This window comes from Thunnus thynnus, chromosome 14 (assembly GCF_963924715.1).
Source record: "Thunnus thynnus chromosome 14, fThuThy2.1, whole genome shotgun sequence".
Lineage (NCBI taxonomy): Eukaryota > Metazoa > Chordata > Actinopteri > Scombriformes > Scombridae > Thunnus > Thunnus thynnus.
The window spans coordinates 26,801,851-26,829,834 of record NC_089530.1 but is presented as its reverse complement, the minus strand read 5'-3'; the positions used below and the strand labels follow the sequence as shown (position 1 = coordinate 26,829,834).

The following is a 27,984-nucleotide window of genomic DNA, read 5'->3' as shown; positions in this document are numbered from 1 at the left end:
GAAACTTACAGGATTTTTATTTGAGAACAAAGGTGACATGTCCGGATTTGAAATCAAGGATCCGGGGAAGGGAAAGAAGGAGGAGGGGGGGGTCATTTATCAAGGGCCCCTACGGCTTGCAGCTCGTGGGCCCTCCACCAAAATGTAGACCGACGTCACCGCTTCCGCCCTGCGCCCCCTCCTCCTCCTCCTCCTCCTCCCTCCCTCCCTCCCTCCTTCCTCCCCCGGCATCGTTGGAGCTGCTCGGCTGCCTGCAATCCAACATGGAGTAGAGAGAGATGGGGCTCTAGCGGGGCCACCCCTCGGTAACAACAGCGACGACGCGCTTTTTACGCACAACTGGAACCGGAGTCGTCGGTGAAAACATGCGCCTTAGGACTTATTAACGGAGTGTGTGCCTTGTGTGTGTGTGTGTGTGTGTGAGTGTGTGTGTATGTATGAGTGAGTGTTTGCGAGCGTGCGTGTGTATGTGCGTGTGTGTGTGAGAGTGTGTGTGTTTGGGGAGGGGGGGTGGGGGGGCGAGAGAGGAGCTGGATTCGGCTACTAAATTGTCTGTATAGGCTACGTTACCTGCTGAAGGCGATGGGGTATTAAAGTTGAGAAAGGGGCATTTGCGATCCAGAAGCAACTGGGTGGCTCAGCCGAGGGGAAAAGAGGAGAAAAGTGAAGAAAAGAAGACGGAGCTACAGCCAGTCGAAGGCAAGCCAAAGAGCCGACACTCGCACAAAGGCGCAGGGGGGATTAGCTTTATGCGGAATTGGAGACAGGATCGGAGGAGCCCGCGGTGAAAGAATGACGAGCGAAAAGTATGCAATCGCCGTGGTACATTACCTGAGGTGAAACGAGAAAAATGATAGAAGAAACACACCCAAACGAGTAAGTACTGTATCTCAAAGATTTCTCTATCCGTCTCTCTCCTTCTTTCGCTTCTTCCAATGCCTACAAGTTGGAGATGATTAGGGCAACTTGGTGGAATGTGCAGCCTAAACTCCCCTCTCTCCAAGCTGGTTTTCCTATATGTCTTGCATTTTATTTTATTTTTATTTTTATTCAGTCGATGGGATTTTGGTGCTTGATGCTGCTGTGAAGCAAAGTATTGACAGTGCTGTACAAGAGGCTTTTTAAGGCCCCCACCTTGGTGTAGACTTGAGAAGGCAAGAGAGAGAAAGAAGAGTAGGAGGAGGAGGGGAATAAGCGTGGGTGGATCGGAAACATTTTCTGAAAGGATCTGAAGCGAGAGAGCAGGCCCTGTTGCAGCGTAACTTAGAAACTCAAACACGCCCCGAAGTTACACCTTTTATAAATACGCAAACAGCAGCGAGGTCACGCACCTCTTGTTTGTGCGTTGTTCAGTCCCAAAAAAAAAAAGAAAAAGGAAAAACCTGACGGCGTTTACAGAGGCAATTTCGCCTCGTTGTTTGGCCACATCTGTGTGTTTGCTTCCAACCGAAGGGGGAAGTCTCACAGGATATGAGATATCCGATATGCCTCATCCGCCATCTCTTTCTCAATCGCCCTCATTTGCATAGCCTACCGCGCTCCATTCATAAAAAATACCGATTGTAAACGACGTCTTGCCCTGAAAAAATACGCGTCTGTTTCTGTTTGATTCGAGCCACATGTGCTTCCCTGTTTCTGTCTTTGCAGACCGGCGATCGTGCTGCTGCGTCTTGCGAAATGTAGCTGATATAGAGCCGTACAATGTGCAAGGCCCACAGACCTGTTTATATGGCATTGGCACTCATAGGCCTATATGGAAGCGCTTGAAGCTTAAAATTAGCTTTACTGGAAATGAACTGTGGGTTAATCTGAAATACATGTTATACTGGGCAGGTGTCAGAGCGCTTTTAGCCCAGTTGTGTGGACGTTATTGTTTCGACAAACACGAATAGACCACCAGAGCTTTGAACACACGCAGATTATGATAGTTTTTTTCCAATGTGAATCTGCAGACGAGGCTTTGATGTCGTGTTTATGGCCGAAATTACTCAGATGTAAATGTTTCGGCATGCCAGAACTGTTTAAATTATTGGCTACCATTATTATCGACAGCACCTCCGTCTCTGTCAGACTACACGGGGCTGTGCTCGGTAGGAATGCCTGCCTTGCAGATCTCTGTCGGCGGGGGTGGAAGGGCGAAGGGCACCGGAGGGGATGTTTGCGCTGCGGTGGCGTGACGCCGGCTCATTCATAAAAGCCCTCTAACCTTCAGGCCGTCCCCATTCATGCCTGCTGGCCGCATAGGCGCCTAAGCAATGGAGCAAGTGGAGCAAATGCATCCCCATTATTCAATTAGGGGGAGCAAAGTTATGGTTTTGCTACCTCACTTTTTGTCTTTTTAAAAAAACAAACAAAAAAACTTACTATCATACAGTCCCCGCAATCAGGTGATTATATTTCAGCAGCCTATATCAATGATTTTACTATTTTCAGCAACTGTCAAAAACAAGTCATATTAAAAACTACACATTTTGAGTTGGTTCAGTCTAACTTGTTTGCCACAGCAAGCTTTGGCTGTCAATCCAAACAAGAGTCTGACTGTTTTTAAAGGTGAGAAATATGCCATTTAGCTTAACTGCAATCATTGTCTGAAAATAGAAAAGATAGGCTAGTGTATGCTGAATGAACCTGCTTGGTGCACTGACTCCAGTCAAACTTTTTAAGTAGCTAAAAGTAGGATTGTACTGTCACCGAAATGCTAAACAGATTTGCGAGTTAGCTAACTTTGCCAGCCCGCCCGCCTAACGTTAGCTTGCTGATCGAACAGGATTCATCTGTTTACGAAGGAGCCGAATCAGAGTTGGCTCTTTTATAGTCGAGATGAAGGCTTATGTAGGCTTAAATCAACCAATAATACAATAATAAATTCATAACAGATAACGAAGCAGTGCAAAAAGAGGACACTGACAGACAAGACAGAGCAGCACAGCAGCGCCCTGCAGCAGCAAGTTATTCAGTGAGAAATATACACAAATCTATTGTAATTTATTCCCATGCATGCTGCTCAGAGTAATCCCAGTCAGTGGCTCTTCCAGCAGCAGCACAGCATCTCTCCCTCTCAATCATTTCCTGTCCTTTTCTTGATGCATTCTTGGTTTTTATAGCACCCTTTAACCTAACTAAACTACACTAGTGTAGGTGGCTGTTTCTTGACTTAATCCAGGGGGTTAGGTGGTGTAGAAATGCAGGAAATTTGTTTTAAATTACTTTTTTTTTTCTGAAGGAGGACCCCCAGACCATTTCTGTGGTGATGACGTGTAGTGCTTTTTTTTATAGTGTGATGTGCCCTTTGTGTCCCACCCCCATAGCACACAGAGATCAATGGCTGATTCACGTTCATTAAGAAAAAGAAAAGCATATTATATGCTCTGATAATATATTTGAAGAATTTGGTGAAAATATCTTCCAATAGGCCTTTCAAATAACTGCGTAATCATGGAAACTATCATGATATGCCAACAAAATCTATTGCTAGCAATAAAGTTTGGTTGTGTAGGCTTTATGAATGGCCATATAGTTGTGTAATAGTCTTGATAGAGCAAAGATATTAATAGTTATGAAATACTTTTTATTTTGTTAAGATTCTCCCCAGCCATACAAACTCAAAACATGTCTTCAAGCTATACCCTATTATATTAGCCAACATCTATTTAGGCTTCTGTTAAATGTAAACTTAATTAACATTAATGCAAAGCCTTGACTGACAGATATCGATTAACTCTTGATTCTGCTTTGCCAAATAATATCCAGACTGTCCTAAAATTTCAATAGCTGATTTGTGACAACAGTCAGTGTATCAATTAATGCATTTAACTGAAGTAGCCTACTACTACGTGGCCTGCTTATATTTTTTAAAGGGACGGGTTCACAATTTTTAAAGTTTGTCCTAAAACAATAGTCAGGTGCCCAAATTAACATTGAAATAGGTTTTTCTTGCTATAATCATTCTTCCTGTTCATACTGACCATTAGAGGATCCCTTCATAATGCATTTACAGTGTAAGTGATGGGGACCAAAATCCTCAAGTCTCTTTGGACATACTGTCACTTTCATTGAAAGCACATTTGAAGAGGATCTTTTAATAGTCAGTATGAACAGAAAGAATGATTACAGTGAAAAAAAACCTCTTTCAGTGATCATATGGACAACTGACTGTTGTTTTAAGACACACTTGAAATATTGTGAATCCGTCCTTTAAGGCCCATAGAACTGCAATTGATGTAGTGCGTAATACATCTATTTTAGTTGCAGTTTATGTCCATTTATTGTTGTTCATTGTGCATTGTACAGTAACTATTAACAATGTTTTACTACAGTTGTACACTTATCGTCTTTTAAATTCTGATAGTAACCTTTTGGTGCTTCATAAAGCGTTTATTGTCTCATTACTGGGCGGAAATAATGTGCAGTGTGCTGTTATCTGCTAGCTGTGTGTTGTGGTTTCTTATCAGAAATAAAAGCCTTTAATGGGATTAAGGCAGGGTCAGGAAATGAACACACCTTTTATACCTTTTGTGTCATGCTAAAAGGTTCAGCAGTGTAGCTTTTCCTCTGATTATGTACCCTGTGTCACAGGTTAGATATTTTACTACCTCTCTTACTTTTTGTACAGCCGATTGTATGTCTGTAGATAAACAGTACGGTCTAATGGTGCAGTCACATGCCTCACCTGCTCAATAGACCAATCAGATTTGATGTCAGTTTGCTATCAGCAGTCAATGTGATTACTGGCACATACGTTCTGCTTTCTGTTGACCACATGTCCTAAACTAAACTATAACCGTAGCCATCATGTCCTCAATTTGGAGGATGTTCTTCTTTGTCCTGTCCTTCTAAGGAGATTTATTACCTTTTTATAAAAGTGTAAGACCCTCTTAGACACACATACACCCTGTAGAGTCACAACACAAGCAGAGGATGTATTGATCTGGTGTGTGTTGCTGCAGGGTCAGCATGTGCACAGTCAGTATCGGACAGGAGATGCCCGGTGACATTCAGCTAAGGTCAACGTAGCAACGAAACATAATCCATCCCTGAACAAAAAGCACTCATCAGCTGGCAAACGCAGCAGAGAGGAGTTAGCAGGTCTGCATGTTCCCTCAGCAGGACTGTTCTGTTCCTCACAAATATATTTTTCTACGTTGGCAGCATTTGATATTGAGACTATAATAAACCTGACAGGTGTGGAATTTCAGGACTGTGAAAAAGCTCATCTCCAAAACAATGCACGATTGGCAGAATAACCAAATTACAGATACTGTAGAAACCAGCCATTGACATTAGTGTAAATGTGTCACCTCCCTTGGTCATAAAGAAAACTTTTTTTTTAACATAGCCTTGCATCTAAACTGTAGCAACTGCACATTTTGTTAAAGGAATATTACATCCCTAAATTACTTTGACACTGTTATAAAACTGTTTTCTGCTGCACCCATTTTCCCTCAACCCACCATGTCTCTTACTTTGCTTAAATGATTTCTACACATTCCCCACAATGCAACAACAAGCCAGAGGGCCTGGATTATGGCTGCAACTAACGATTATTTTCATCATCGATTTTAATCTGTAGATTATATTCTCAAGCCCAATGTGACGTCCACAACCCAAAGATATACAGTTTACTATCATAGAGGACTAAAGAAACTGGAACATATTCACATTTGAGAGGCTTAAATCAGTGAATCTTGCAATGCTAAGTCATTGCAGCTCTAGCCCGGACGTGTTGCATTCATTTGTTAACTGTACATGAACATGGAAAGATTGATCGCACTTACAGCAAAATAAGGTGCTCTTGTACTCAGGAAGTGAAACTTGTCCCCCGGACTTGAAATGCAACATGTGTTGTAGTTGCATTTTTTTCTGGTATATTGAGGTTACAAGTAGTGTAGTAAATGGTCTGACTGTCTCCTCTGCAATGATTCAGAGGGACTGATCTTTAAACCTGACATTTCCTGTTTGTCTTAGTATGCTGAAACATTTTTTACTGTTAAACTTGTGGCTTGCTAACTTTAGTTTTACGCATACACTATTGGCATATACTGTAAAAGGGTGTTTAAAATATAATAGTTCATAACAGGAGGGGAAGAGAGACTCAGAGGGCTAATTTAGCTAGATATCCTCTCTTTTATAATGGGCCAAATAACCACCCAATGTCCAAAGACATTAGAGAAAACAGCATGGAGAAAGAACGAAAAGAAACATGACAGATATATCTAGTTAAATGTATAAGTTATTATGATTATATATAAAGTATATATGTATACGGATCCACAGATAATTAGCATGACACATGGTGTTACTAACATATCACACTCACGTGCAAACAAACAGAGAATCAGCATGTCCACAAATGAACTTCCTTTGCAGACCCTTGGTATTTTTTCTCTCTCTCTCTCTGTACTCCCCCATACAAACACACACACACACACACACACACACACACACACACGCATCATGTGGAACAGATCCTTGTTCACAGTGTTTCCTGTGTTTTACAGAGCAGCTCATCACTGGTTGCTATCCGGAGCCTTTATATAATAGCTTGAGCTGTTTATATCTGAAGACTAAACAATGGACCCGGATTGTTTGCCTGTTTTTTTTTTTTTTTTTCTTTCTTTCTTTCTTTCTTTTTTACTAATCTCTGCTCATCAGCTGACTGGATGACCAACATTATAATAGCTTGAGTTTTCATTCACTTCACTCTCGTGTGTTTTTCGCTTGTCACACCAAGTATACAACAATCCAGGACCTGGACCGGTTATTGAAGACTCAAATTCTTGTCAGCTCTTCAGTGAAAGAACAACCTCCCTTTCACTGCTTCCCTAACCAGTTCAGGTTTATGCTTTGTTTGACATCTTACTACCTCGATGATTGACATAACGCATATCTTTGGCCTGCATGTACTGTATATGCTTATGCAGAGTAACACTACTATACCGTACATTATGTGCACTGCTGTTCTGGCTGATTTGTATAAAAAGATGAGACAGATAGATCTTTCTCCACACGTGATATTTTAAGGAAAGGACGTCATTTTATTGCACATATTTTGAAAGTCCGTCTAGTTCAGCTCGATGACTCATAAATTGGTTGACACAGTCTCAAACTATCTCGCTCGCTCTGAGTTTATTCCTGCAAACGCACAAGTCAGTCCCAGGTCTTCCCTGTCTCCGTTTATGTTTAGTCACTCTTACACAGCTACACGTCTTTGAATCTCAAGTTGGCCCACTTCCACACAGTACTGTCATATATATTTTAAAGGGACAAAATCATAATAGATGTTACATATTTCAAACTGGCTCTCTTTTTGTAATCTTGAGCTTCTCTTGTTAACATAAAATTGCAACTATTCCTACAACACATAATAGAGAAAGACTACAGGCTATTTAAAACACTAACCACAAATAGCATCAGGAAACGCTGCAGCCCATCATGTGTAGTGTGTTAAATATATCAGCATATTTAGACTAGGGAACCCCTGAGAGAACAGACTTCCTAGTGTTCATTATGCAAATCATTTTCTGTTGGTTTGGTGCCCTGGAGCTTGACCACAGGCCGTCTAATTACAAGATAAACCATTGACATCTGACAGTTTATGTAAACGAAGTCTACCTGATCAAACTTGCCACGGTTAACGTTGTGCAGGGAGCATTAGAAAGCCCTTCGTCGCTTACGTTTGGCCCAAAGTGTTGAACTTAACACAGCGTAAGAGGATATGAAGCATTATAGAGGGTCTTGGTTGGCTTCTCAGTCGTCTGTAAGAGGTTTAGAGCCAATCAACTTGTTTTATGTACAGTTTCCACATTGATGGAGATGAAGGGGCTGCAGAGTTACCTCAGGGATGACGGCTTCCTCTTGGAGTACAGTTACAGGCTTCTGGATAAAATGTGGGATCTGTGACACAGCTGGGCCCTGAACATTTCCAAGTAGTTGTTTTTGAACCAAATATATCACAATATCCTATATTTTTTTGTCAATTCAGGCACTTTTACAGTTACTTAGACTTGATTCAGTGTGATTTATAGCCTTTCCATTGCTCTATTTTGTTTAATAATCATAAAACAATGATTTTCCATCCTGTAGAGTTGAGAACAATCTGACTGTAATAGCATTTAAAATGTTCAAGTACAGTAACCCTCTTTTGCTCCCAGGGAGATTAATAATGGTGAATAGGCCTGAACTCGGAGCGTGATTAGTCAGTTGGATATGGGATGTTATCCGTTAACGCTCTTCTGCATATTAGTGACCTCACTGTCATGTCAACTGACACACACAAGCACGCACGCACTCACTCACACCAGCAGCTCGAGCCTTTTGCTGCCTAGACGTGAGCGTTCCACATAACTACGGCTGACTGACAGAAAGCCGATCAAACTTCCCCTCAGGAGCCTCCAGTGTCAATAGTTGTGAATGAACTCGCTTCACCTCTCTCGCTCTCTCTCTCTGTCTCTCTCTCTCTCTCTTTCTGTCTTGCATTAGCACACAGAAATGAAAAAAGAGTGACAGCCAAAATTAAATTAGAAATCATATTCACACTTAAACTGATTTTCCATTTTTATGTTGTATGTAACTAAAAATGTCACCAACGCATTACTTTTACATAAATCACTTTACTTTGTAGAAATCTGCTCAGTGTTTCTTAATATAAAAATCCCAGCTATTATAGAATCCCACATTTTTTTTGGCCCTCCTCCTTTTTCCTCTCTAGCACCCAAATCAGAAATACTGTACGTTGAAATACCCACACGAAGCCCTGCAGAACTGCAGTCTGTAACTTGTCTGCCGATGATTATGTATATGTACTAACAAAGTGTTCTTATGTACGGTATGTAAAGAAACTGCATTTACTCATATCTGCAGGCTGTTTTTGACACCACCTCTTTGAACTGTTCTATATGGAACAAGTGCTTGTGGGGGGTTATTTGTGGTTATTTAATGAATTATGCGGTGAGTAAAAGGTCAAAATTAACAACACATGTTCATCACAAGTTAGCCAAACCAAACATAAGGCCTTACAAATGCTTATTCAGTCTAAACAATAGTTGGGGGAAAAAAACAGAGGTAATAAGTTTACAGTGATTAAAAAGTGAAACAGAGAAACCAACTAGCACATGGTTGTAATTTTCACTTCATTCAGTCAACTATTTATTTATTCACTTTATGTAGCTTTGCTATTGTTCCTGAACCAGGAGTGTCAGCCTGATCTGTGAAGCACTGTTAGTGTATACAGAGGTACAAACCAGTAATGAAATGATCCAGATCGTGAAGCGACTTTCAGAGGCTTCCTGGTCGTTGCAGACAGAGCATGTGCTGTGTGTGCAGCCCCAGAGAGAGGCGGACCCTGTGTGTGTGTGTGTGTGTGTGTGTGTGTGTGTGTGTGGTTCTGTTGATCAGGCAGAGGCGCGGCCAGTCATTCCTTGTCAGAAGTATAGCCGCCCTTATCACACATGGCTGGCCTTTTTATCTGTCACACATGAGCTGGATTCCAGACCTGATAACCAGCCTGCTTCCCAGCCCCCTTTACGGTTTTATTGCTATATTGCTGCACACAGACCACGTCAGGTATTTGCAGGGTCCAGCTAATATGCTAGCACTGTTGCCACTACAGTATGAGCTAAAAGTATGTATTTAAATAGTTATTTGTTTCTGCTAAATCCAGACAGGATGTGGATGCTGACGTGGTTTATCGGCAAATTAAATTTACAAATAGTAGTTAAGAGTTGATTGATGGAGCACTAATGTGGCTCGGTAGGGAATGTACGAGTGTGTACTCCACCCACAGCGCATTTCCTCATTATGATACAGACTTGTTTGCAAGGTGTGGACCCAGCATAGAAATGAAAAGTAGAGAATGGACACCTACATTCACAGCAGGACTCAAGGACAAGTCTGCTACAAGTTTATGTGATGTAAAATCATTCTGGCTCTTATTTACAGAGCACATGGAGTTCATCAATTGTCTAATAAAAGCTAACAAGTTACAATCCACTTTGTTTATTACAGTCAAAATAAAGAAATACTACAGAAAGAGACCTGAATATTCTTCCTCTTTAAATTCGCAACTAGCTTTTGTAACTGGCATAAGTTGCTAAAGTATTAGCAACGATTGGTATCAAGCATCATTAGCTCGACCAGAAATTTGCATGTGAACATGAAAGTAGGGAGCCTACGATCTATCTCTCAATACTATTTTATATCTGTGGTTGAAGTGAAGTAATGACAGCAGTATAATCGATGAAACCGTTTTTGCATAGGCTGTTAAATGCGGTGCTGTAAATGATTGTCATGATACTGTTCTATTACTCAGACTGTATGTTATTATATTGAATGGCGCCTACACTAACTGGAGGAGCTTCTGAGTCACGGCGGGAGGAAGTAGATCAGAAACATGGCCTAAAGTCACGTAGTAACATTAACTAGTAACATTAACATAGACCACCAACAGGCAATAGTGCATTATTGTATAGTGAAAGCTGGCTACTGCAGTATATTGCCCGTCTTATGAGGGTGACGCCAGGCACACCCTGTACCTTCGACCCGATGGCAGCTCATATTAATTTAGAGGAGGATGTGATTCATGAACTGCCTGCTCCTATCTTATCAGCGACGCGTTGAGTTCCCCTCAATCAGCCTTTTTAAACAGTCATCACTCAACTTTTGACACTTTACATCCCTGTCTTACCTAAAAGAGTTTGAAAAGTGGTTGTTTACCAGTCTACAGCCCGAGGTTGTAGCTTGAGGTGTACTGGCAGAGGTAAAACTCCTCTAATGATAAAATAACCTTATAAAAATTCCAGTTAGGCTTAGTGGTGGGGGCCTCTCATATTCATTATGTTATTATTCTGGTCTCCCCTCCAGGTTGTGACTGGGTTAGGGTTATATTAGGGTTAGATAATATTAGTCAACCAGTGATGTCTGGGAGAAATCTGTATATAAAGTTAAAGATGTGTGTGTGTGAATTTTATTTTTTGCAAACAGGTGATTTATAAATAGCGAGTAAGCCTTACTAAAACTTAACCGCCTTTTCTCAAAGTGGGTGTCACGGTCCTTTTTTCAGCATCGGTACCTCGTGCAACATTCGTGTGGACAGAATTAGATTCACAGCTCCCAAATGTATGTGTGTGTGTGTGTGTCTGTGTGTATTTGTGCCAGGACGTGTGGTCACTCCCATGTGTATTAAAGTAGCGCGTTGCTGCTGGTTGTGGCCGTCTGTGTGTTCCAACCGCAGATTACAGGGCCTGTCGGCAGACGGGGCTCTAAACGTGGGTCACAAGACAGCCCAGAATGTGACATGTTCATCTCAGAGAGCTGATAGCCAGTACCTTAAAGTATCTTAAAGCACATGTGCTTATATAACACAGAATTTAGTGTTATTTCTGTATGTGGGTGGCCTAGATGTGTGGTTCCCATATGTGAATGTGTCGTACATGTGTTTGAGTCATGTTGAACCGCAGTAATACTTAAATATAAAAGCAGCAGTGTGGATTTTCAAACTAAACATTTCACATTGTGTCAGAGCTGCCCTGAAAGAAATAATCTCTTTGGTTGAATTGAAGCTGAAATTGAAGGTTTCTGCACTTTGTCACCCTCTGTGTTAGCAAGAGGCAACTGAAATGATGTTGAATTACAACAATGAGGCATCCGGAGTTGCATTTGTGATATAATCTCATCAGCCACATTGATAGCATGACTTACGTCATCGTTTGAGACATTTCATGTGAAAAATAATGAATAATAACCAGTAAAAAAAAACCTCCACACAAACTACATCTTTGTTACGGAGCATCTAGTGGTCACACGTTACAATATTTATTGTTAGATAAGCAAACAGGTGTATGTCAAAATAGGGGTAATTTATTTGAATAACTGCCCGCAATTTTTATCATTAGGTAGTTCACGGCTCCTAAACTGCCATTTAAATCCTGCTCATTTCAGTTGTTTCCATCACGCAGAAGCTTTTAAACCAATATTCATGTTTCGTCTTTTAAACACTTTGTCATCACATTTACTTTTGGTTTCTTTTCTTGCAACAGATTAATATGTATTTATCTGTATATATCTGGTGTAGAAAAGCCTGTTGTTTCAAAGCATGAAACTACAAAAATGGCACAAATTAATTTTACAGCCAGGAAGACGACAAGCTTATATAGCAACATATAAATGACAATTTCAGCCACCAAATGTGCCAGTGTAACATCTAACAGCACCCGACATAAAATTACATCAGTTAATTGTTATAAAAAAGCCAGTTAGCAGTAGCTTAGCTGATCATATATATTCAATGTAGCCATCCTAGGCTCTAGCTAGCTAGTGTAAGCTATTCTTGTATGCTAGCCTGATTCTCCAAGATCTCAAGTTAATGGAAATATAAATAGATCACTGACGTGTCTGTTTTGAATTCCTTTTCCTTTCCTTTTGTTGCTATTTAAGTTTCCCACGTGGCTAGCTAGAACCTGAATGACTGTTTGCCTCCGCCCATTGTGGTTTGACATGATATGAATGATTTCTGCCTACAAACTGTATCACTGAAGCTCCAGTAGTCTGCCACCAATAACAATTTGACTTTCAATGTCATGTGTTCAAAAATGATTACAAAAGTAGGCTGTGTGCTAGCGTGTCTTTAATGCTCCAACACAATGAACCTTTAATATATGAATGGAAACATCTAATGTGATGAAGTGGATTTAATATGTATGTGTGTGTGTATGTGTGTGTGTGTGTGCGGACATGAAAACCTTGTGGGTGACTGTGGTTGCTTCTCTGTGCGGACTGTTTGTCTGCTGTCAGCCAGTCAGTCTGTCATTCAGTCAGTTTTATGAATGTGTGTGGGTGGGAGCTGGTGAACCAGTTTTGCCACGTGTGTGTATGTGTGTGTGTGTGTATGTGTGTGTATATGTGTGTATATGTGTGTGTTTGTTTGATGTTCACTTCAAATCCCCGGGACTGTCTGTAAGCTAATTATATAACAACACCTCTCTCATTCACTCCCACTCTGCCTCTCTTTTTCCCCTCCCTCCCTTTCTCTCTTTCTATGTTTCTCTTTCTCTCTTTATCCCTCTCCCGCCCACACACACACACACACACACACACACACACACACACACACACACAAACACATAGAGTGCAGCATCGATGGAATACACAGAGGTACATCCTGTTATTGTCAGATCATTCATGTGGATTGTGACTGTGTTCATTGTGTCCCTGTGAGGGTGGTGGCTGTCATGCTAATGCTTGACAATGCCTTGTATTTTACCATTCAACCTCCATTGTATTGTCTCATGTTACAGGCACCGACGACTCTATTGGCTGCAGTGGGAGTTTTTGTCATGTATTGTTTAGTACGGCTATATAGACTAAACTGCAGCAGAATTATCTGTCGGTTTGTACGATGTGTGTCTGATTGTGGCTCCAATCAGCTGATTTTTTGTTAATCTGTTGAACGTTCACTAACTGGTGTGTAGACAACAATTCTGTGAAGCAAGGCTGCAACTAATGACAACTAATGTCATTAAAAATACATCTGTTTTAATTATTTTTTAAATAGGTGATTAATAATTAGTCTAAAAAAATGGTGAAAAAGGTCTGTTGCAGTTTCCAAGAGCCTAAGATGTCATCTTCAGAACTTGTTTTGTCTGACCAACACTCCAAAACCCAAAGATATTCAATTTACAATTAAATAAATCAGGAAAAAGCACATTTGAGAAGCTGGACAGGTCTCCCTTGTACTGTTAAAGAGATCATGTATCTCAAGAGACTTCCTGTTTAAAGGTTAAAAAAAGAAAAATGGAGAATATCACATCTTGACAAAAAAATTTGCCACATACCTTTAATTTTACTTGATAAAGAACATTTTTTTACAAAGTCAGTTATCAGAATTGTCATCTAATTTTCCAGTGGTCAAGTATAATCGATTAATACACTAATTGTCTCATGTTGAAATTCACTTTTTTGAGGAAGATTTGAGCACCACTAAAGAAAAAGCAACACCAAGCTGCATTAAATTAAAGTGTGTGTGTGTTTTTGTGCTGACTTGTCCCGGTGCATCACCTCCCACCTCAGCACAGCGAGGACCAAGCAAAGTTGTGACTTGAGACGCCCTCAAACATTCTGCCATTGTGTGAAAGCAGCTCTATAATAAACCGCTGTGGCATTAACTAACTCTCAGAGTCTTGTTCATGCCAGAAACATTGAGAAAAGTTTACAGGAAGGTAACTTTTTTCTTACAAGTCAAAGCCAGGATGAAATGACAGTTTCTGCCTGAGGGAGAATTTTTTTATATGACATGGAAAATATTTGTTCCAAAGCTTAAATACACATTTCACCTCTTCCCTCCTGGAAGTGCCTCTCCCTTTGAGTTATAAGTGTTTTCTTTTCTTTGTTGTTTGTAATTTGTAGAGCTGCAACAGTTGGTTGATTAATCGATTATTCAATCGACAGAACATTAATCTGCAACTATTTTGATAATCAATGAATCCCTTTAGTAATTTCTTAAGCAAAAATTTAAAAAAAAAATGTGGATTTAATGCTTTTCCTTGTCATATATTATAATAAACTTAATATCTTTGGGTTTTGGACTGTTGGTTGGACAAAACAAGACATATGATGGGTTAGGGTGGAAAATTATAAATCATTTTTCACTATTTTCTGATTTGTTACAGACAACAAAAGATAAATCTATTAATTGTGAAAATAATCGGGAGATTAATTGTTATTTGCAGTCCTTATATTTTGCCTCCTTTGGTGTCTATTGGATTTTTACACACCTATAATAGGTGTATGTGTACATTCTTTGTATTTATACTAAGAATTTACATATAAGGTATTGATATTATCACATAGAAATGCATTTCTTGCTTCAGGAAAACAAGCTGTTCAAAGTGGCTTTTCTGTTGGAGTGCTCTATGATTGACGGCTCACCTGCAGGAAGTCAAACTGGGGACGCCTTATTAAAATTAAAATGACAAAATGAGAGCCTTGTACTGGCTTGGTTTGTTTGTAATATTAATGTAGCTGTTTATTTAACTTGCTGAAACGATAGCGTATCAGTTCCTCCAGGTAAACATGCAGCAGGAGGTGTGTGGTGGAGATTTCCTGTAACCAAACAAGATCTCAATTTGTGGTTTTGAGTCATTTTGGTTTCAGGCAGAGATCGTTCCGCTCCTAAATATTGATTGAAGTCTCCTGAGGTTTCATTATTAACTGGCATATTTACCAGCGTCGCTCACAATCCTCTTGAGGCGTCATCGTGTTTACATAATAGATAGTTGAAAGTATTTTGAAGTTGAGTTAAATGGAAATGAAATGCAGCATCTGATTCTACAAAAACGCATGTGCAGGACACTCTACTTATGACATTTTATTGTGCATATTAATTGACACAACCAGCAGTAACAGAACATTTGATTTATGTCAAGTTTTTATTTAATAGTGGATGTTCACCTGTGACGTGATTAAGTTTCCCCTCTGACTACAGCTACAGGAAATACAGCATAAAGTTTTCTCATGTGATGTATTTTTCCAGTATTCATTTAAAAGCTTAGTTTTCCTGCCATAAAATACCTTTTTAAAAAGCTTCATTAGCCTGGATTTCAGTGCAGTTTTAGAGGCTTTACTTCACTGACAAAGATGAACTTGACAAAGATGAAAAAACACAATGTTAGAGACGTTCATGAGTCACTATTCTCAGATCCAAAATGTAGGTAATTATATTAGTAAAGAAGGAGGATCGCTCTCAAACCACATAGTTAAACACATATTCTCAGCAATGTTTTGTTATGCAGTGATTATCAGCTATTATAGCTTCAATACAATCGGCGTCAATGTTGTTGTTCTTAGACACGTATCAGACTGCTGTCACATTCTGTATCAAACAAGTTGTTCCTGCTCCACCCTGCACTTTAATATAAAAACATGTTTTTGCAATTATCATTCTAATAATTCCTTCTCTCTCTCTCTCTCTCTCTCTCTCTATCCAGTGACAGCTACATCGTGCGTGTGAAAGCGGTGGTGATGACACGGGACGACTCGAGCGGTGGCTGGCTGGCCCAGGACGGGGGCGCTCTGAGCAGGGTGGGAGTGTGCCGCCTCCTGCCGCCGGAGCTGGCACCCGTGCCGGCCTCCAGCAGCTCCCAGTTCCTCATCCGTGGTGAACGGCTGCGGGACAAACAGGTAAAACACAAACACACACACACACAATATGATGATGAAAAGCACTCAAAAGGTCATTTAAGGAGAAGAGGTTGGAAAATGTGTCCCTGTTGTGTCTGATTAACAGGTGATCCTGGACTGTCCGCTGAGGAAGGATCTGGTTTACACCATAGCAACGCCCACGTTTCACCATTGGAAGGTGGAGGACAGGAAGTGCGGCCTGTCTTTCCAGAGTCCGGCTGACGCAAGGGCTTTCGACAGGGGGGTACGGAAAGCCATCGAGGACCTCGCTGAAGGTACGCTGTGCTACAGTGGGTCAGTTTATCTGCAGGTCAGATTATAGATCACTCTGGAAGTCCAAGCTGATTCCAAAACCAGATGCAGTTGATTTTTGAGTCCATAAGAGGGTTAAGATGAAGTCATAGTCATGAGTAAAATATGCAATAAACAGTGTACATGTCTTTCCAAATGTACAGTTAAAGAAATGTCACATACAAACCCAACATCCAATTAATATTCAGTATTCAATGCTGCAAAGTTTAAATCCGCAGGTATAATTCTTTACATTTTGTGTAGTCCAGGGATGAAATTAACAACCTGGTGCGGAAAACTGAAAGATTGCTTCCGTTAGATGATAGATTTTATGGAAAAGTGAAGATAGGAAAGTAAAGATAAAGTCTATCCAATGGTTGCCAAAACTAAAGTGAGTTTAAGCTGAGAGGTAAAAGTCCACATCAGCAACATGTTGTGAGACAGACTCAAACTCTGAGTAGGTGTTCAAATAATACAAATTGGGTAATACTGTGCTTTCAGATATGTTGGGATACTGCTCAATATTGGAGGTACAACTTCTGATTCTGATTGAAGGCAACAGCTTTCAATGATAGAAAGAGAATAATGTAATGAAAATAAGTGCAGACTGACTTTAGAGGCATAAAGTGATGAGCTTTAAGCTCAGCTGAGCTCTACAAATAGGACACCCAGATGTTCCCGCCCTGCCGTAATATCTCCTCCGCTTATGTTATTTTCTGTCCATCTCATTTTCACTCCAGCCTTTACCTCACGAATTAAGTTATATTTTCTTCTCGGTAGGCTCCACGACCTCCTCTACAGCACTCCAGAACGAGGGCGAGCTGGGCGACGACGACGTCTTTACTGTAAGCATGTTTCTTACATTCACTATCCAAGTCAGAATTATGTGTAATAGAGGTCCATCCATCCATTTTTTTACCTCAACAACTTTCTCCTTATCCATTATAACAACTACAAATCTTCAGAAATCTTTGTGCTTTTACCTGACAAGATGAATCACCATATTTACCAGAAAAAAAAACAACAACACTGGTTGTCGGATGGCACCTCGTCTCCACTGATTTGTGGGTTCACATAGAAAATAATACTGTGGCTGTTCCAGCGTGCACCATGCAGTGCCAGTGTCTTTTCAATTCTAGCGTTGTCACAATAACCACAATTTTAATTTTGGTACCAGCTATTTTCTTCATAAAGTAATAAACTGGGTTTGTAGAATCCAGACTGTATCTCAGTTTATCTCAATCCTTCTTTTAATATCTCAAACAACATCCTCTGAAAGCATCACAGAAAAAGAAATTTCAGCTTGCAGAGTGCAGAAGTTTTTTTTGTTTTGTTTTTTAGTAAAGAAGGAGAAAATCCAGAGCTGCTACTTGGCTCTGATTTAACCATTTTCAGTACACACTAATCAACTATTCAGCCAAGATCTTAAAGGGATCTCCTGCATCCAAAACATATCTCAGGATTTTATTTTCTGCTGTCTAACAGAGCGTTATTCAGCCCAGGACATTAGTATTCCCTCTGTGTCACATATACCTGCCACAGTCCATGAAGTGTGTGTGTCAGGGCCTCTCTACCTTAAGTTAGCATGGAGGACCCCCTCCCCCCACTCTGTAACCTGACACCAGGAGCAGCAGGCAGGGTCACAAGGTCACTTCCTGTATCCCACCACCTCCCTCTCTCCTGGTGACCCGCCCCCCCCCCCCCCCCTCCCCTCCACCCCTCCAACCACCTCCCCACCCTCCCAGTTGAAAAGGAGAGCAGCAACCAAACTAGCAGCTAGCAGCTGTTTCCCAGCTTAGTGCAGGGCCGGTGATTTACGAGAGGAAGTGCCTCGTGGTTCATCTTTGACTCTAGCTGTCTGTAAGGGCCAAGACTAATAGGTGCTCTGCTGGGAGTGTACAGCCACCACAGAGACGCACACAAACATATGAGGAGGGGTGGAGGGAGGCTACAGCGCTGTCAGAGGGTGGAGCAACGCCTGAAATGGAGCATCAGGTTTTCAGTGAAGGAGAAGCTTTCGGTGCAACAAATCCAAAGAAATTCCGGGGTGTTGTTGCTGGAAAAGCTGCTTTATTCACCCGAAATAAGACTCAATTGTAGCTTATAACATAGCAAATAGTGAGATAGCCTTCATATTTCCATCTCAGCCGTCTTTCAAACTACTGAATTGAAACTTTTTCTCTGCACAAACATGGCTCCACCTTTTTGGTGAATCACCTCTAATGGCCCCGACAGACCAAGCCCACATTAGGGAACTAGAACCAGCAAAGGGAGACTGATGAAGTATTTTGTCTCGCTTCACGTCTGCTGTTAAAAATTGTACTTGGACACACTACAACGACTACAGCCAACGGCTAGCGCGCTGCTAACATGCACATACATCCTGCACCTGCACGAGAGGAAATATTTAGCCATGTGTAAAAAAAAAAAAAAAAGTGGAAAGAAAAAACTAAACTAAATCTAGCCTACCATTTTTACTCCACATTGAGTCTATGTTAAAAACTATGTCATGTATACAGTATATGTCTGATAAAGCTGGAACTTAGGACTGGTGTGGTCAGGCCAAGATCTTATGTTTGTGGAAGAATGAAAATGATGTGAAAAATGAGGAAAACCACATTAAATTTGTGAAATAACTGATTCACCAGGTTGAACAGTCACCTAGCTTTCTTTACTGGACATTTGCTACCTGATACTTTGTTGCTTAAAGTTTCCAGCTTAGTCAGGTTTAGTTATTTTCTGCTTTGATTAATGAGAAACTTGTCTTCCTCTCTCTCTCTGACTGTGCCAGTCGTCTGTGTCCATGCGTGTCATGTGTTGCAATAGATACACAATGCCCTTTGGGAAGAGTGAGAGAATGTAGCCAAACCATTGTATTAGCCTGGTGAACTAACAAGTCAGTAATTGATGACATAAAACGAAATTGTAGCTTTGAGCCTTGAGTCCAAAGCATTTTACAATGTGCCTCAACACATTCGCTGGCTTAACCATCAGGCACAGTAGGGGTTCATGGCTTTGCTCAAGGACACTTCGACATGTGGACGGGAGGAGCGATCGAACTGCCAACTACCCTGCGACTAACGGACGACCTGCTCTGCCTCCTGAGCCACAGCACATTAAGCAGTATCAGGTTCAGTCGAGCAGGGTCAGTTTTAGGCTCACACAGAACTCTTCTCTTCAACCCAGTGCCTCAGCCAACAATTTAACACACTCAACCCCCAACTAGTGCCAACTGTGCCAGACACTCTGCAAAAAGTACAAGCTACGGTCAGCAACAGACACTCAATAACGGGCCAGCGATGCCACGACTGTTGGCTCGGTGTGTCAGGACCCTGCTGGAGTTACGACTGTATCCAGTCTTAGCATTTATGTTTTCCTCTACCAGTCTCTCCTCCACAGAGAAAGTATACAGAGCATTGATAGCATTTTGGGAAAAAATTCACCTTTTTCTACACAAAAAACACAAACATATTGAGACCTTTTCTTAATGGGACTCGAGGCTCACCGCGTCTTGTGAATGCTGTCAAGTTTTAACACATGCTATGACACTAAAATCACAAGTTTATAACCACGGGGGTACGTCGAGGGGTTCAGTACTGCTTGTGTTCCTCTTAGCCTCTGTCAATGACCTTTCCCAAAGTTAGTGGCGGCGGCAGAGGTTTGCGAGGCCAGCAGTCGTGGACAGGGGGAAATGCTGTGGCAGATTTACAGTCTTTGGGGGACGGGGGAGGATGGTCGGAGGGGCTGGGGAAAGGGGGGAGGGGGGGGGGGATAGCTAGGATGGACATACTTCCTAAATTATTCCTCGTTCACCAAACCTAAACTTAACCCAACCCTTCCTCTGTCCCTCCCTTCAGCACGTCTCCTCTCTGTGTCTCTATTTTGGCTCATTCACAACAGGGGGAGTGAAAGCTATTGAAGCAATTCTGGGCTCATCCCAGGAGAGCGAGACGGGCCTGTTGAAGGATGAATCCTCCCGAGCTTTGAGTCAGGACATGTTTTGTGTCAGAAAATAACTTGAAATGCCCTCTGTCCAGCCTTGGGCCAGAATATGTAGAGAGAGGATGTCCAGAAATATAAACTCTCCCCCTCAACTCCTCTCTGTCTTCTTGTGCAGTTTGCAGCAGAGAGTCTGGTCTGTGTTTTGAATTAGTTGCAGCCGTGGAGGCCAGAGTAGGACTGGTTTTAAACCGTATCAGCTCCTCCCCCCCGGTAATGTCTTCTCCAGGGGGGCGGGGCCTGGAGCGGAGGCAGCATGTTATGTTATTTTTGGCCGGCTGCTCTGAGGGCTTTGTAAGAAAGCAGGGGGAAATTCTCAGCATGGCGGTATCCATGTGGGGAGCACAGCCCTGGACACAGAGCGGGGATATAATGGGGATAGCTTCAGCAGACAGACAGACAGACAGAGAGACATACAGACAGACACACACCAGATCTGGGTCATATAACTCTGGCTAATAATTCATAGCATTCGTTTAAGGCTCGTTGGAGCGCCAGATAGGAGATATTTAGCACATGGGGTTAAGATTTTGTCAACTTGATCATGTTTGAGAGTAAGTTTGTTTGACTTTTGCAGGGGTCATATGTTACCTGACAATAATCCTGTGTTTACACTGCATGAAACATAGTTCTGTTTGGACATATTATAAGTTGGACTAGAGGCTTTAAAGCAGTTTAGTGACAGTTTTGAGCAGGGAAAACATTTTTTGCTGGTTTAGTTTTAGCATTAAGCAGTCGTAATATTGCACTGATTAGATAACCAGTAAGTGATAAAGATGTGGAATCATGCAAAAATAAAATTCAGATCCTTTTGTTGAGCTGGATGATTGATGCAACCATTTTTGACCGTTGTTTTATTACATTACCTTCATTCTGGTAGACACTCTTTATCCAAAGTACCTTAACATTTTTTCCCCCATACTCATGTTTTACATTTGAGTGTCCTGCTCAAGGACACTTTAACATATGGATAGGAGAAAAGCCAGAGTTTGAGCCACCAGCTTCTCTTTCTGAGATATTTATTTCATTTTGTCTGTCCAGTAAAAAGTTGTGGAATCAACTTCTCGTCTGTTTTGTGCATGTGGAATTGTTTTTGTTTTGTTTTTTCATGAAAATAAATCATATCAGCACGGAAAAAGGAAGCACAGAAATCTCATGGCTGCTGCGAGGCTGCTGGCACCGACCGAGCAATCGGCACTGGCCAAAACTTTTCTGGACAGACAAACCTGTTGACCGTTGATATGAGTTTCTGTGAATGTGGTGACCTTTTGATGACCGATCATGTAGTTGTCAAAGCCAGATTAAAAAAAATACAGAGAATGACTTTCACACGTAACTGCGCAGATTGACGCTAGAGACACATTTATATTTTTCTTTTTTCCAACATTAACAAGTCATTAAAGGGTCAACAAAACTATTATATGATTATTAAAGAATATTACACATCACATGGTGCCTTGGTGGCCTAATGGGTTACCACATACCTGCAACGTCCACGGTTCAAATACCAGCTGGGGGACCATAGTTGCATGTCATACCCCAAAAACTAAATGTATATACATACCAATTCTTAAACAGTTCAGCTGCTCAAACTTCAATCTGGGGCTGCAACTAATGATTATTTTGATTATTGATTAATGTGCAGATTATTTATCTTGATTAATCAATTGTTTTGTCTATAAAATGTCAGCAAAAAAGTGAAAACGCCTGCTCTAACTTTTCCAGAGCAAAGGTGACATCTTCAAATATCTTGTTTTGTCAGACCAACAGTCCAAAATCCAAAGATATTCAGTTTACCCTCATGTATGAGAATTGAACATCTGAGAAGCTGAAACCAGCTTTTCCATTTTTGCTTTAATAAAATGACTAAAACAACTATTCAATCATCAAAATAGCTGCTTATCGATTAATTGACTAATTATTGGAGCTCTATTTCCGACCTTCCAGAAGATAAAGCCACTTCTGCCCCCTTTAGATTGAGTCAAATACATCTCATATATGCACACACATACATAAAGAGACAGGAGAAGTCCCGACCTGCCTATCAGCTGGTACACTTCGAGCCCCTTCACTCAACCCCAGAGAGGTTGACCCCCAGTGTGGCTGTCTGAAATCTGTCTGTCTGACCGCTACACAGCAGCGGCCCGACTGTGTAGTGTCTGGCCAAGATTTGAGTTGGAGCCGAGCCCTGACAGCCTTTAGCGGAAAGAGGACAGGATACTGTTCACACACACACACAAACACAAACACACACACACACACTCGCACAAAGTGGTGGAAAAGAGAGAAGGAAAGGTAGGAATGTGTAGAAAGTGAGATTGAGGAGAGGAGGACAGGTTTTTTAGGGGGGGGGGGGAGAAGACTCAGGGGAGAGGCCAAAAAAGGTGATACTGAGTGTGCAGAAAACTGGCTTCCTAATATCAAGTCACGCCACAACCTTCATCTCAAACATGACAAATCATTCTTTCACATGTCCAACGATACTGTCTGGTGCTCACAACCAAAGTGAGTTTAGCAGGTGAATGTTTAAACGATTTAAAACGATTAGCAGAATGAAGAATTTATCATTTATCAAACAAAAAATGCCAAATATTTGCTTGTTCAAGCTTAACCAGCGTGAGGATTTACTGCTTTGCTTCTTTGTTGAAACTGTTGTAGAGATTACTTTATGCATATTTGGAGGCTGTAGTTTGTCGTGCTGTTGGAGGTGTTTTGCATATTTTGTCCACCCCATTTACATCAATGTGGGTAAACAAAATAATAGAAACACTATCCGTTGAGCCAGATAAAGTTCATCACAGATCTTGCTGCAGTTTCAAATGCAAAAACAATACCTGCTTGACTCCTTACGTCACCATGGTAACCTTAACCAGAAAGGTTATACATAATCTCCACTTTTATAATTAGCTAACATGATTTTAAACCTAATTGTTTTTACAGGTTTTATGGATTTCTAAATGAATCCTGTTGCTGATGTTTTATAGCAGATGTTATTAATAAAAGTTTACCTCACACACAGTGATCCAAATGTGGATCAAGTGGCTCGAAAAACAGAGCTCCCTCTTCCTGTTTTCCCAATCAGTGCCGAGCCGAGGTTTCCTGTTTTTGTTTGTCCAATCATGGCGTCCTCTCGCACTGACTATTTGTTTGACGTATCCAATGAGAATACAGGTTTCAGCCCGCATCCTGTGTTTGTTTGTCCCCTCAGAACACCACAGACAGCTCATCCAACTCCTCCCAGAAACTGGAGAGCTCCCTACAGCCGCTGGAGTCCTCGCCCCTTCCGCAGAGACACAAGTGTATGCTGGGACATCGTCACGACCTCCATGACCCCTATCGGCTCTCAGACCACTACTTTTTGGACCAGGTGAGACAAAGAGCTTCTGGTTATCTCGTTATGTTGTCGTTGATGTTGTTTACTGCTCCCCTAAACGAACCGTACGGGATGATTACTGCCAGCAGCGTTAAACCTCTACCCTCCTTTCTTTCAGCCGCTGTCTCGGCTTCCCCGCCATGTCACCTTCCAGGAGGATGAAGAGATCGTCCGCATCAACCCACGGGAGCGCAGTTGGGAGCGAACTACCGAGCGTCTCCATGGCCGCCAATCAGACCGCTCCTGGCTCACGGGCTACGAGGACTACCGCCACGCCACAGTGCGTGACAAGTTCATCCAAATGGACGACTCTGAGTCCTACGTCCACTTCGCCAAGACGGAGGCGCAGAAGCACGACTACACCTACCCGCTGGCACCGGCCCTGTCGCCCTCAGACTCTGACCCAGCCCTCGGACCCTTGACCAATAAGGGCCATGGCGGCTCGTATCACCACGGCTTCTCTTCTGTGGTCTCTACCCAGCCCCGCTCCTACCTCCCGAGCTCCTCCCCGTCCTCTAATGGCGGGAAGGGGCGGAAGCAGGGGGAGGTGGAGCGCGCTCATTGCGAGCACTGCGGCGAATCCTTTTACATCACCGACAATCGGAGAGGCCGGTGCCAGGATGCGCCGGACCCTGTGCGGGCGTGCATCCGGCGGGTCAGCTGCATGTGGCTGGCAGACACCATGCTCTACCACTGCATGTCCGACCCAGAGGGGGACTACTCAGACCCCTGCTCCTGTGACGGGGGCGAGGGCAGCGGCGGAGGCCGATTCGGCACGCGCTGGTTAGCCCTGCTCGGCTTGTCTCTGGTGGCGCCCTGCCTCTGCCTTTACCCGCCTCTCCACGCTTGCCACCGGGCGGGGCTCATGTGCGGCTGCTGCGGAGGCCGACACAAGGCCCTGAGCTGAGCCTCCACGCTTGGAAACGGCAAAACCTTAACCCAACGCAAGCACAGGGAAAGGGAAGGATGGGGGAAGACAGGGAGGGGACAAGTGGTCATGGCTGCTCGCTCTCTTGCCTTGGTTTCTCTGGGTTTCTCTACAAATTCCAGACACTGAAATAAGCCAAAAAAAAAAAAAACAGTTGGTGCATTTTCTGAACGGCCTGGGAAGATAAGCTCCCCCTTACGGCAGACAGTTCTCTCAGCTCTCCACGTGGCCATTTCATGCTCTGTTTCCAGTGAGAGAGCGCTCTTTTTCAGGGGGCCTTTTTTTTTTTATAGCTGACCTATATGTCATGTATCACATATGCAGGTACTTTATACTTTGTACACTGACTTGGCGTCAAAGAACTTGAATTATTTCTCTTTGTTCTATTCTTTTCTCTCCTTTGATGTTCGCGTGGCCATTTTGTTTATATTCTATTCCAATATCAGGCCCGCTCAGCTCAACTCCAGCTACAAGAGAAATCAGACACTACACCTCTTTGTGTGTGTGTGTGTGCGCGTGAGTGCGTGCGTGCGTGTGTGTGAATGGTATATGTGCATGCTTACAATGTGTGCCGAGGCCTTTTGTTGTCAGTTCTGCAGCTTATAGTAAAGTTTATGTATATAGTCTATGTAGCTCTCCACCATCGACATCTTCTTTGTTCACTGAAAGAAACGTGGTACTCATCTTAATCTAATATCCCAAAGATTTGTGTTTTTATCCTATTTATTTTCTCACTAAATTGATCTACCAGCAAAAAGGGTGCTGGGTTGTGATTTACTCACTGAATGAGACAGTGCCTCAAGTCATGCTATGATACTCTAGCATTTGTCTCCCTGCTCCTTTCACATTACTTCAAACAGTGCCTAAACTATCACCTAAACCAGGAACCCATCCATTGTTAGAGATCCAGTCTTGGCTTATTTTACTGAACGTACACTTGAAGCGGTGTGTGTGAGATTTTTTAAGGCTCTGATTTCCTCGTTTTTCGCAGAATCTCAGCCAGCGGTCCGTGTCACGTCAAGGACTAGAAAAAATCAGAGATACCGTTAAAATTGGTGCCCGTTATTGCCTTAAAATGTGGAGTTGGAGATGGTCACTCCAAACGCTCCAAACTTCACCCCCGTCCCTCTGAAGATGTCTGCTATAAATGAAAAGCGTGAGCATGGTTATGGCTCCAAGCAATCAGCCTCACCACATATACTTATAAACTTGGCTTAAACTATTTTTATAATGAAAAGGAACTCTTAAAAAGTTTCTCATCAAGTGTGTAAACTAAGGACTCCAGTATGCCTGCGATGTACAATCAGCTCCCCTCTTTTAGCCCCTTCCTCCAGTAGAGCCCACCGGTCACATATGTGGAACAGCTACGTCCTGCCTGAGGAGGATTTGAATGGTTTAACAAATCAAATGTGTTTTAAACCATGTTTAAATCTATTCCAAGTATCCAAAAAAGAAAATAGATATGAAACCTTCTAGCTAGTTGTCTGCAATTGAAAATCGGACATTCTTGTGATTGTTTAAGGTCATAAGGTCTTTTTTTGGCCAAAAATCGATATAATTATGACCTTTTACATGTACAATGTCACAAGAACAATGCAGTGAGTCTTATTTCACAGTTATATACATAAGATAAGTGTAATTCTTGATTTATTAAAGGAATAGTTTGGCATGTTGGGGAATAGACTCATTTGCTTTCTTGCCAAGATGAGCTTGGATGAGCAGATTAATACCACACATCTCTGTGCATTAATATGAAGCTAACCTACAGCTGAAATATGGCTAGTTTATCTTAGTATAAAAACTGAAAAATCGGGGGAAATAGCCTGACTGTGTCCAAGATCTTGCTTGTTAAATCCACACAAAAATTCAAATGCATGTTAATTAGTGAGCTTTGGACTTTCAAGGTGTGTCATTTTTTTTTTTTTTTTACCTTTGGACAGAGCCAGGCTAGCTGATTCCCTGTTTTCAAGTCTTTATGCTAAGCTAAGCTAACCATCTCTGTAGCTTTAGCTTCATATTATCAGGCACAGACATGAGAGCGGTATTAACTGTCTCTCCTCTTACTCCCGGCAACAAAATGAATAAGCGTGTTTCCCGAAATGTCAAACTCTTCCTTTGAGGCCAAATTACGGGAGATTAACACGTGAGACAACTTGCTGAAACCACAGTTACATTTAACTAGCGTGCTCTGTCCCTTTCAGTACTACAGTATTTATTTTTTTCCTCCCATGCTCGATTTGATATCATCGTGTCGTGCCCACAAACGTCACATGTTTGACAACAACAACTTGACTTTGACATTCAGGGTCATAGATGTACAAAAACAGGCATTGGAGAGGAAATTTAAAATAAAAAAAAAATGCTGTACTACCTGCTTGCGTCACCTGCTGTTTGAGTGACACCGCAGCCGGCCAATCACACCCTCACACTGAAAGCACAACACTAAACTGACAACTGCTTGGGTGCTTTTTTTTTTTTTTGCTTTGTCTAATCCTGGTTGATGGCAACATTAGGGATGTAACCGGGAACACAATAAGCTGGCTAGAATAATTTTTTTTTTTTAAAAAAGAAAAGAAGGGGGATGTTATCTCCGCAAAAAAACAGCTGAATCCTGGAAATAAACATCCATCCCTGATTGTTGTGGGATGATGAAGGAAATGTCACTTACTGTAGTTGAAATACAGAATGCCTGAGGATGTCCTTTTTCCTTCTCTGGTTGTGTCTCATACATCCTGTCCTGTGCACCGGTTTGTACGTCCTTGGTGTGTGTGTGTGTGTGTGTGCGTGCCTGTTTATGTCAGCGTTTAATCATTTTTCTCCGTCTTGTCCGGTGTTTGTGTGTGTTCTCACATGTCAGAGCCATTTACAAGTGCCTGAACGCATCCTCTTTATCTCCTTGTGTATTTAAATCGAAAAATTAAAGAAACGACTCCCTGTATTGAATTAGACCCATTTTTTACGCTTAGTATTTTTACCTCTGTAAAAAAAAAAGAGCAAAAATTATATTATATATATCAAGTGTATGTTGTACATTTTTATTTCTATTTTGTTTTTTTTAAAATAACTGTTTCTAACATGTACGATGGATGTAGCTCTTGCTTTTCGAGAAGGAACAGGAAGTACTTTGTAGATACTGAAGGGTGGCCAGGTCTGTGAGAAAACTAAAGTGAAATGTGTGTCTTACCTTCCGCCTCCAATAAAATGAGAGAAAACAGTGAAACCA

At 41.8% G+C, this 27,984-nt stretch overlaps 1 protein-coding gene across 1 annotated transcript; it reads left to right on the top strand.

Moving 5' to 3' along the window:
- Positions 1–211: 211 nt before the first annotated feature.
- LOC137197375 (sprouty-related, EVH1 domain-containing protein 2-like) lies at positions 212–27,984 on the top strand. Its single transcript, XM_067610750.1, has 6 exons — positions 212–876; positions 15,978–16,170; positions 16,277–16,445; positions 17,242–17,306; positions 23,669–23,827; positions 23,952–27,984. The coding sequence occupies exons 1-6, from the start codon at positions 851–853 to the stop codon at positions 24,738–24,740; spliced, it is 1,401 nt and encodes a 466-aa protein (XP_067466851.1). The 5' UTR covers positions 212–850; the 3' UTR covers positions 24,741–27,984.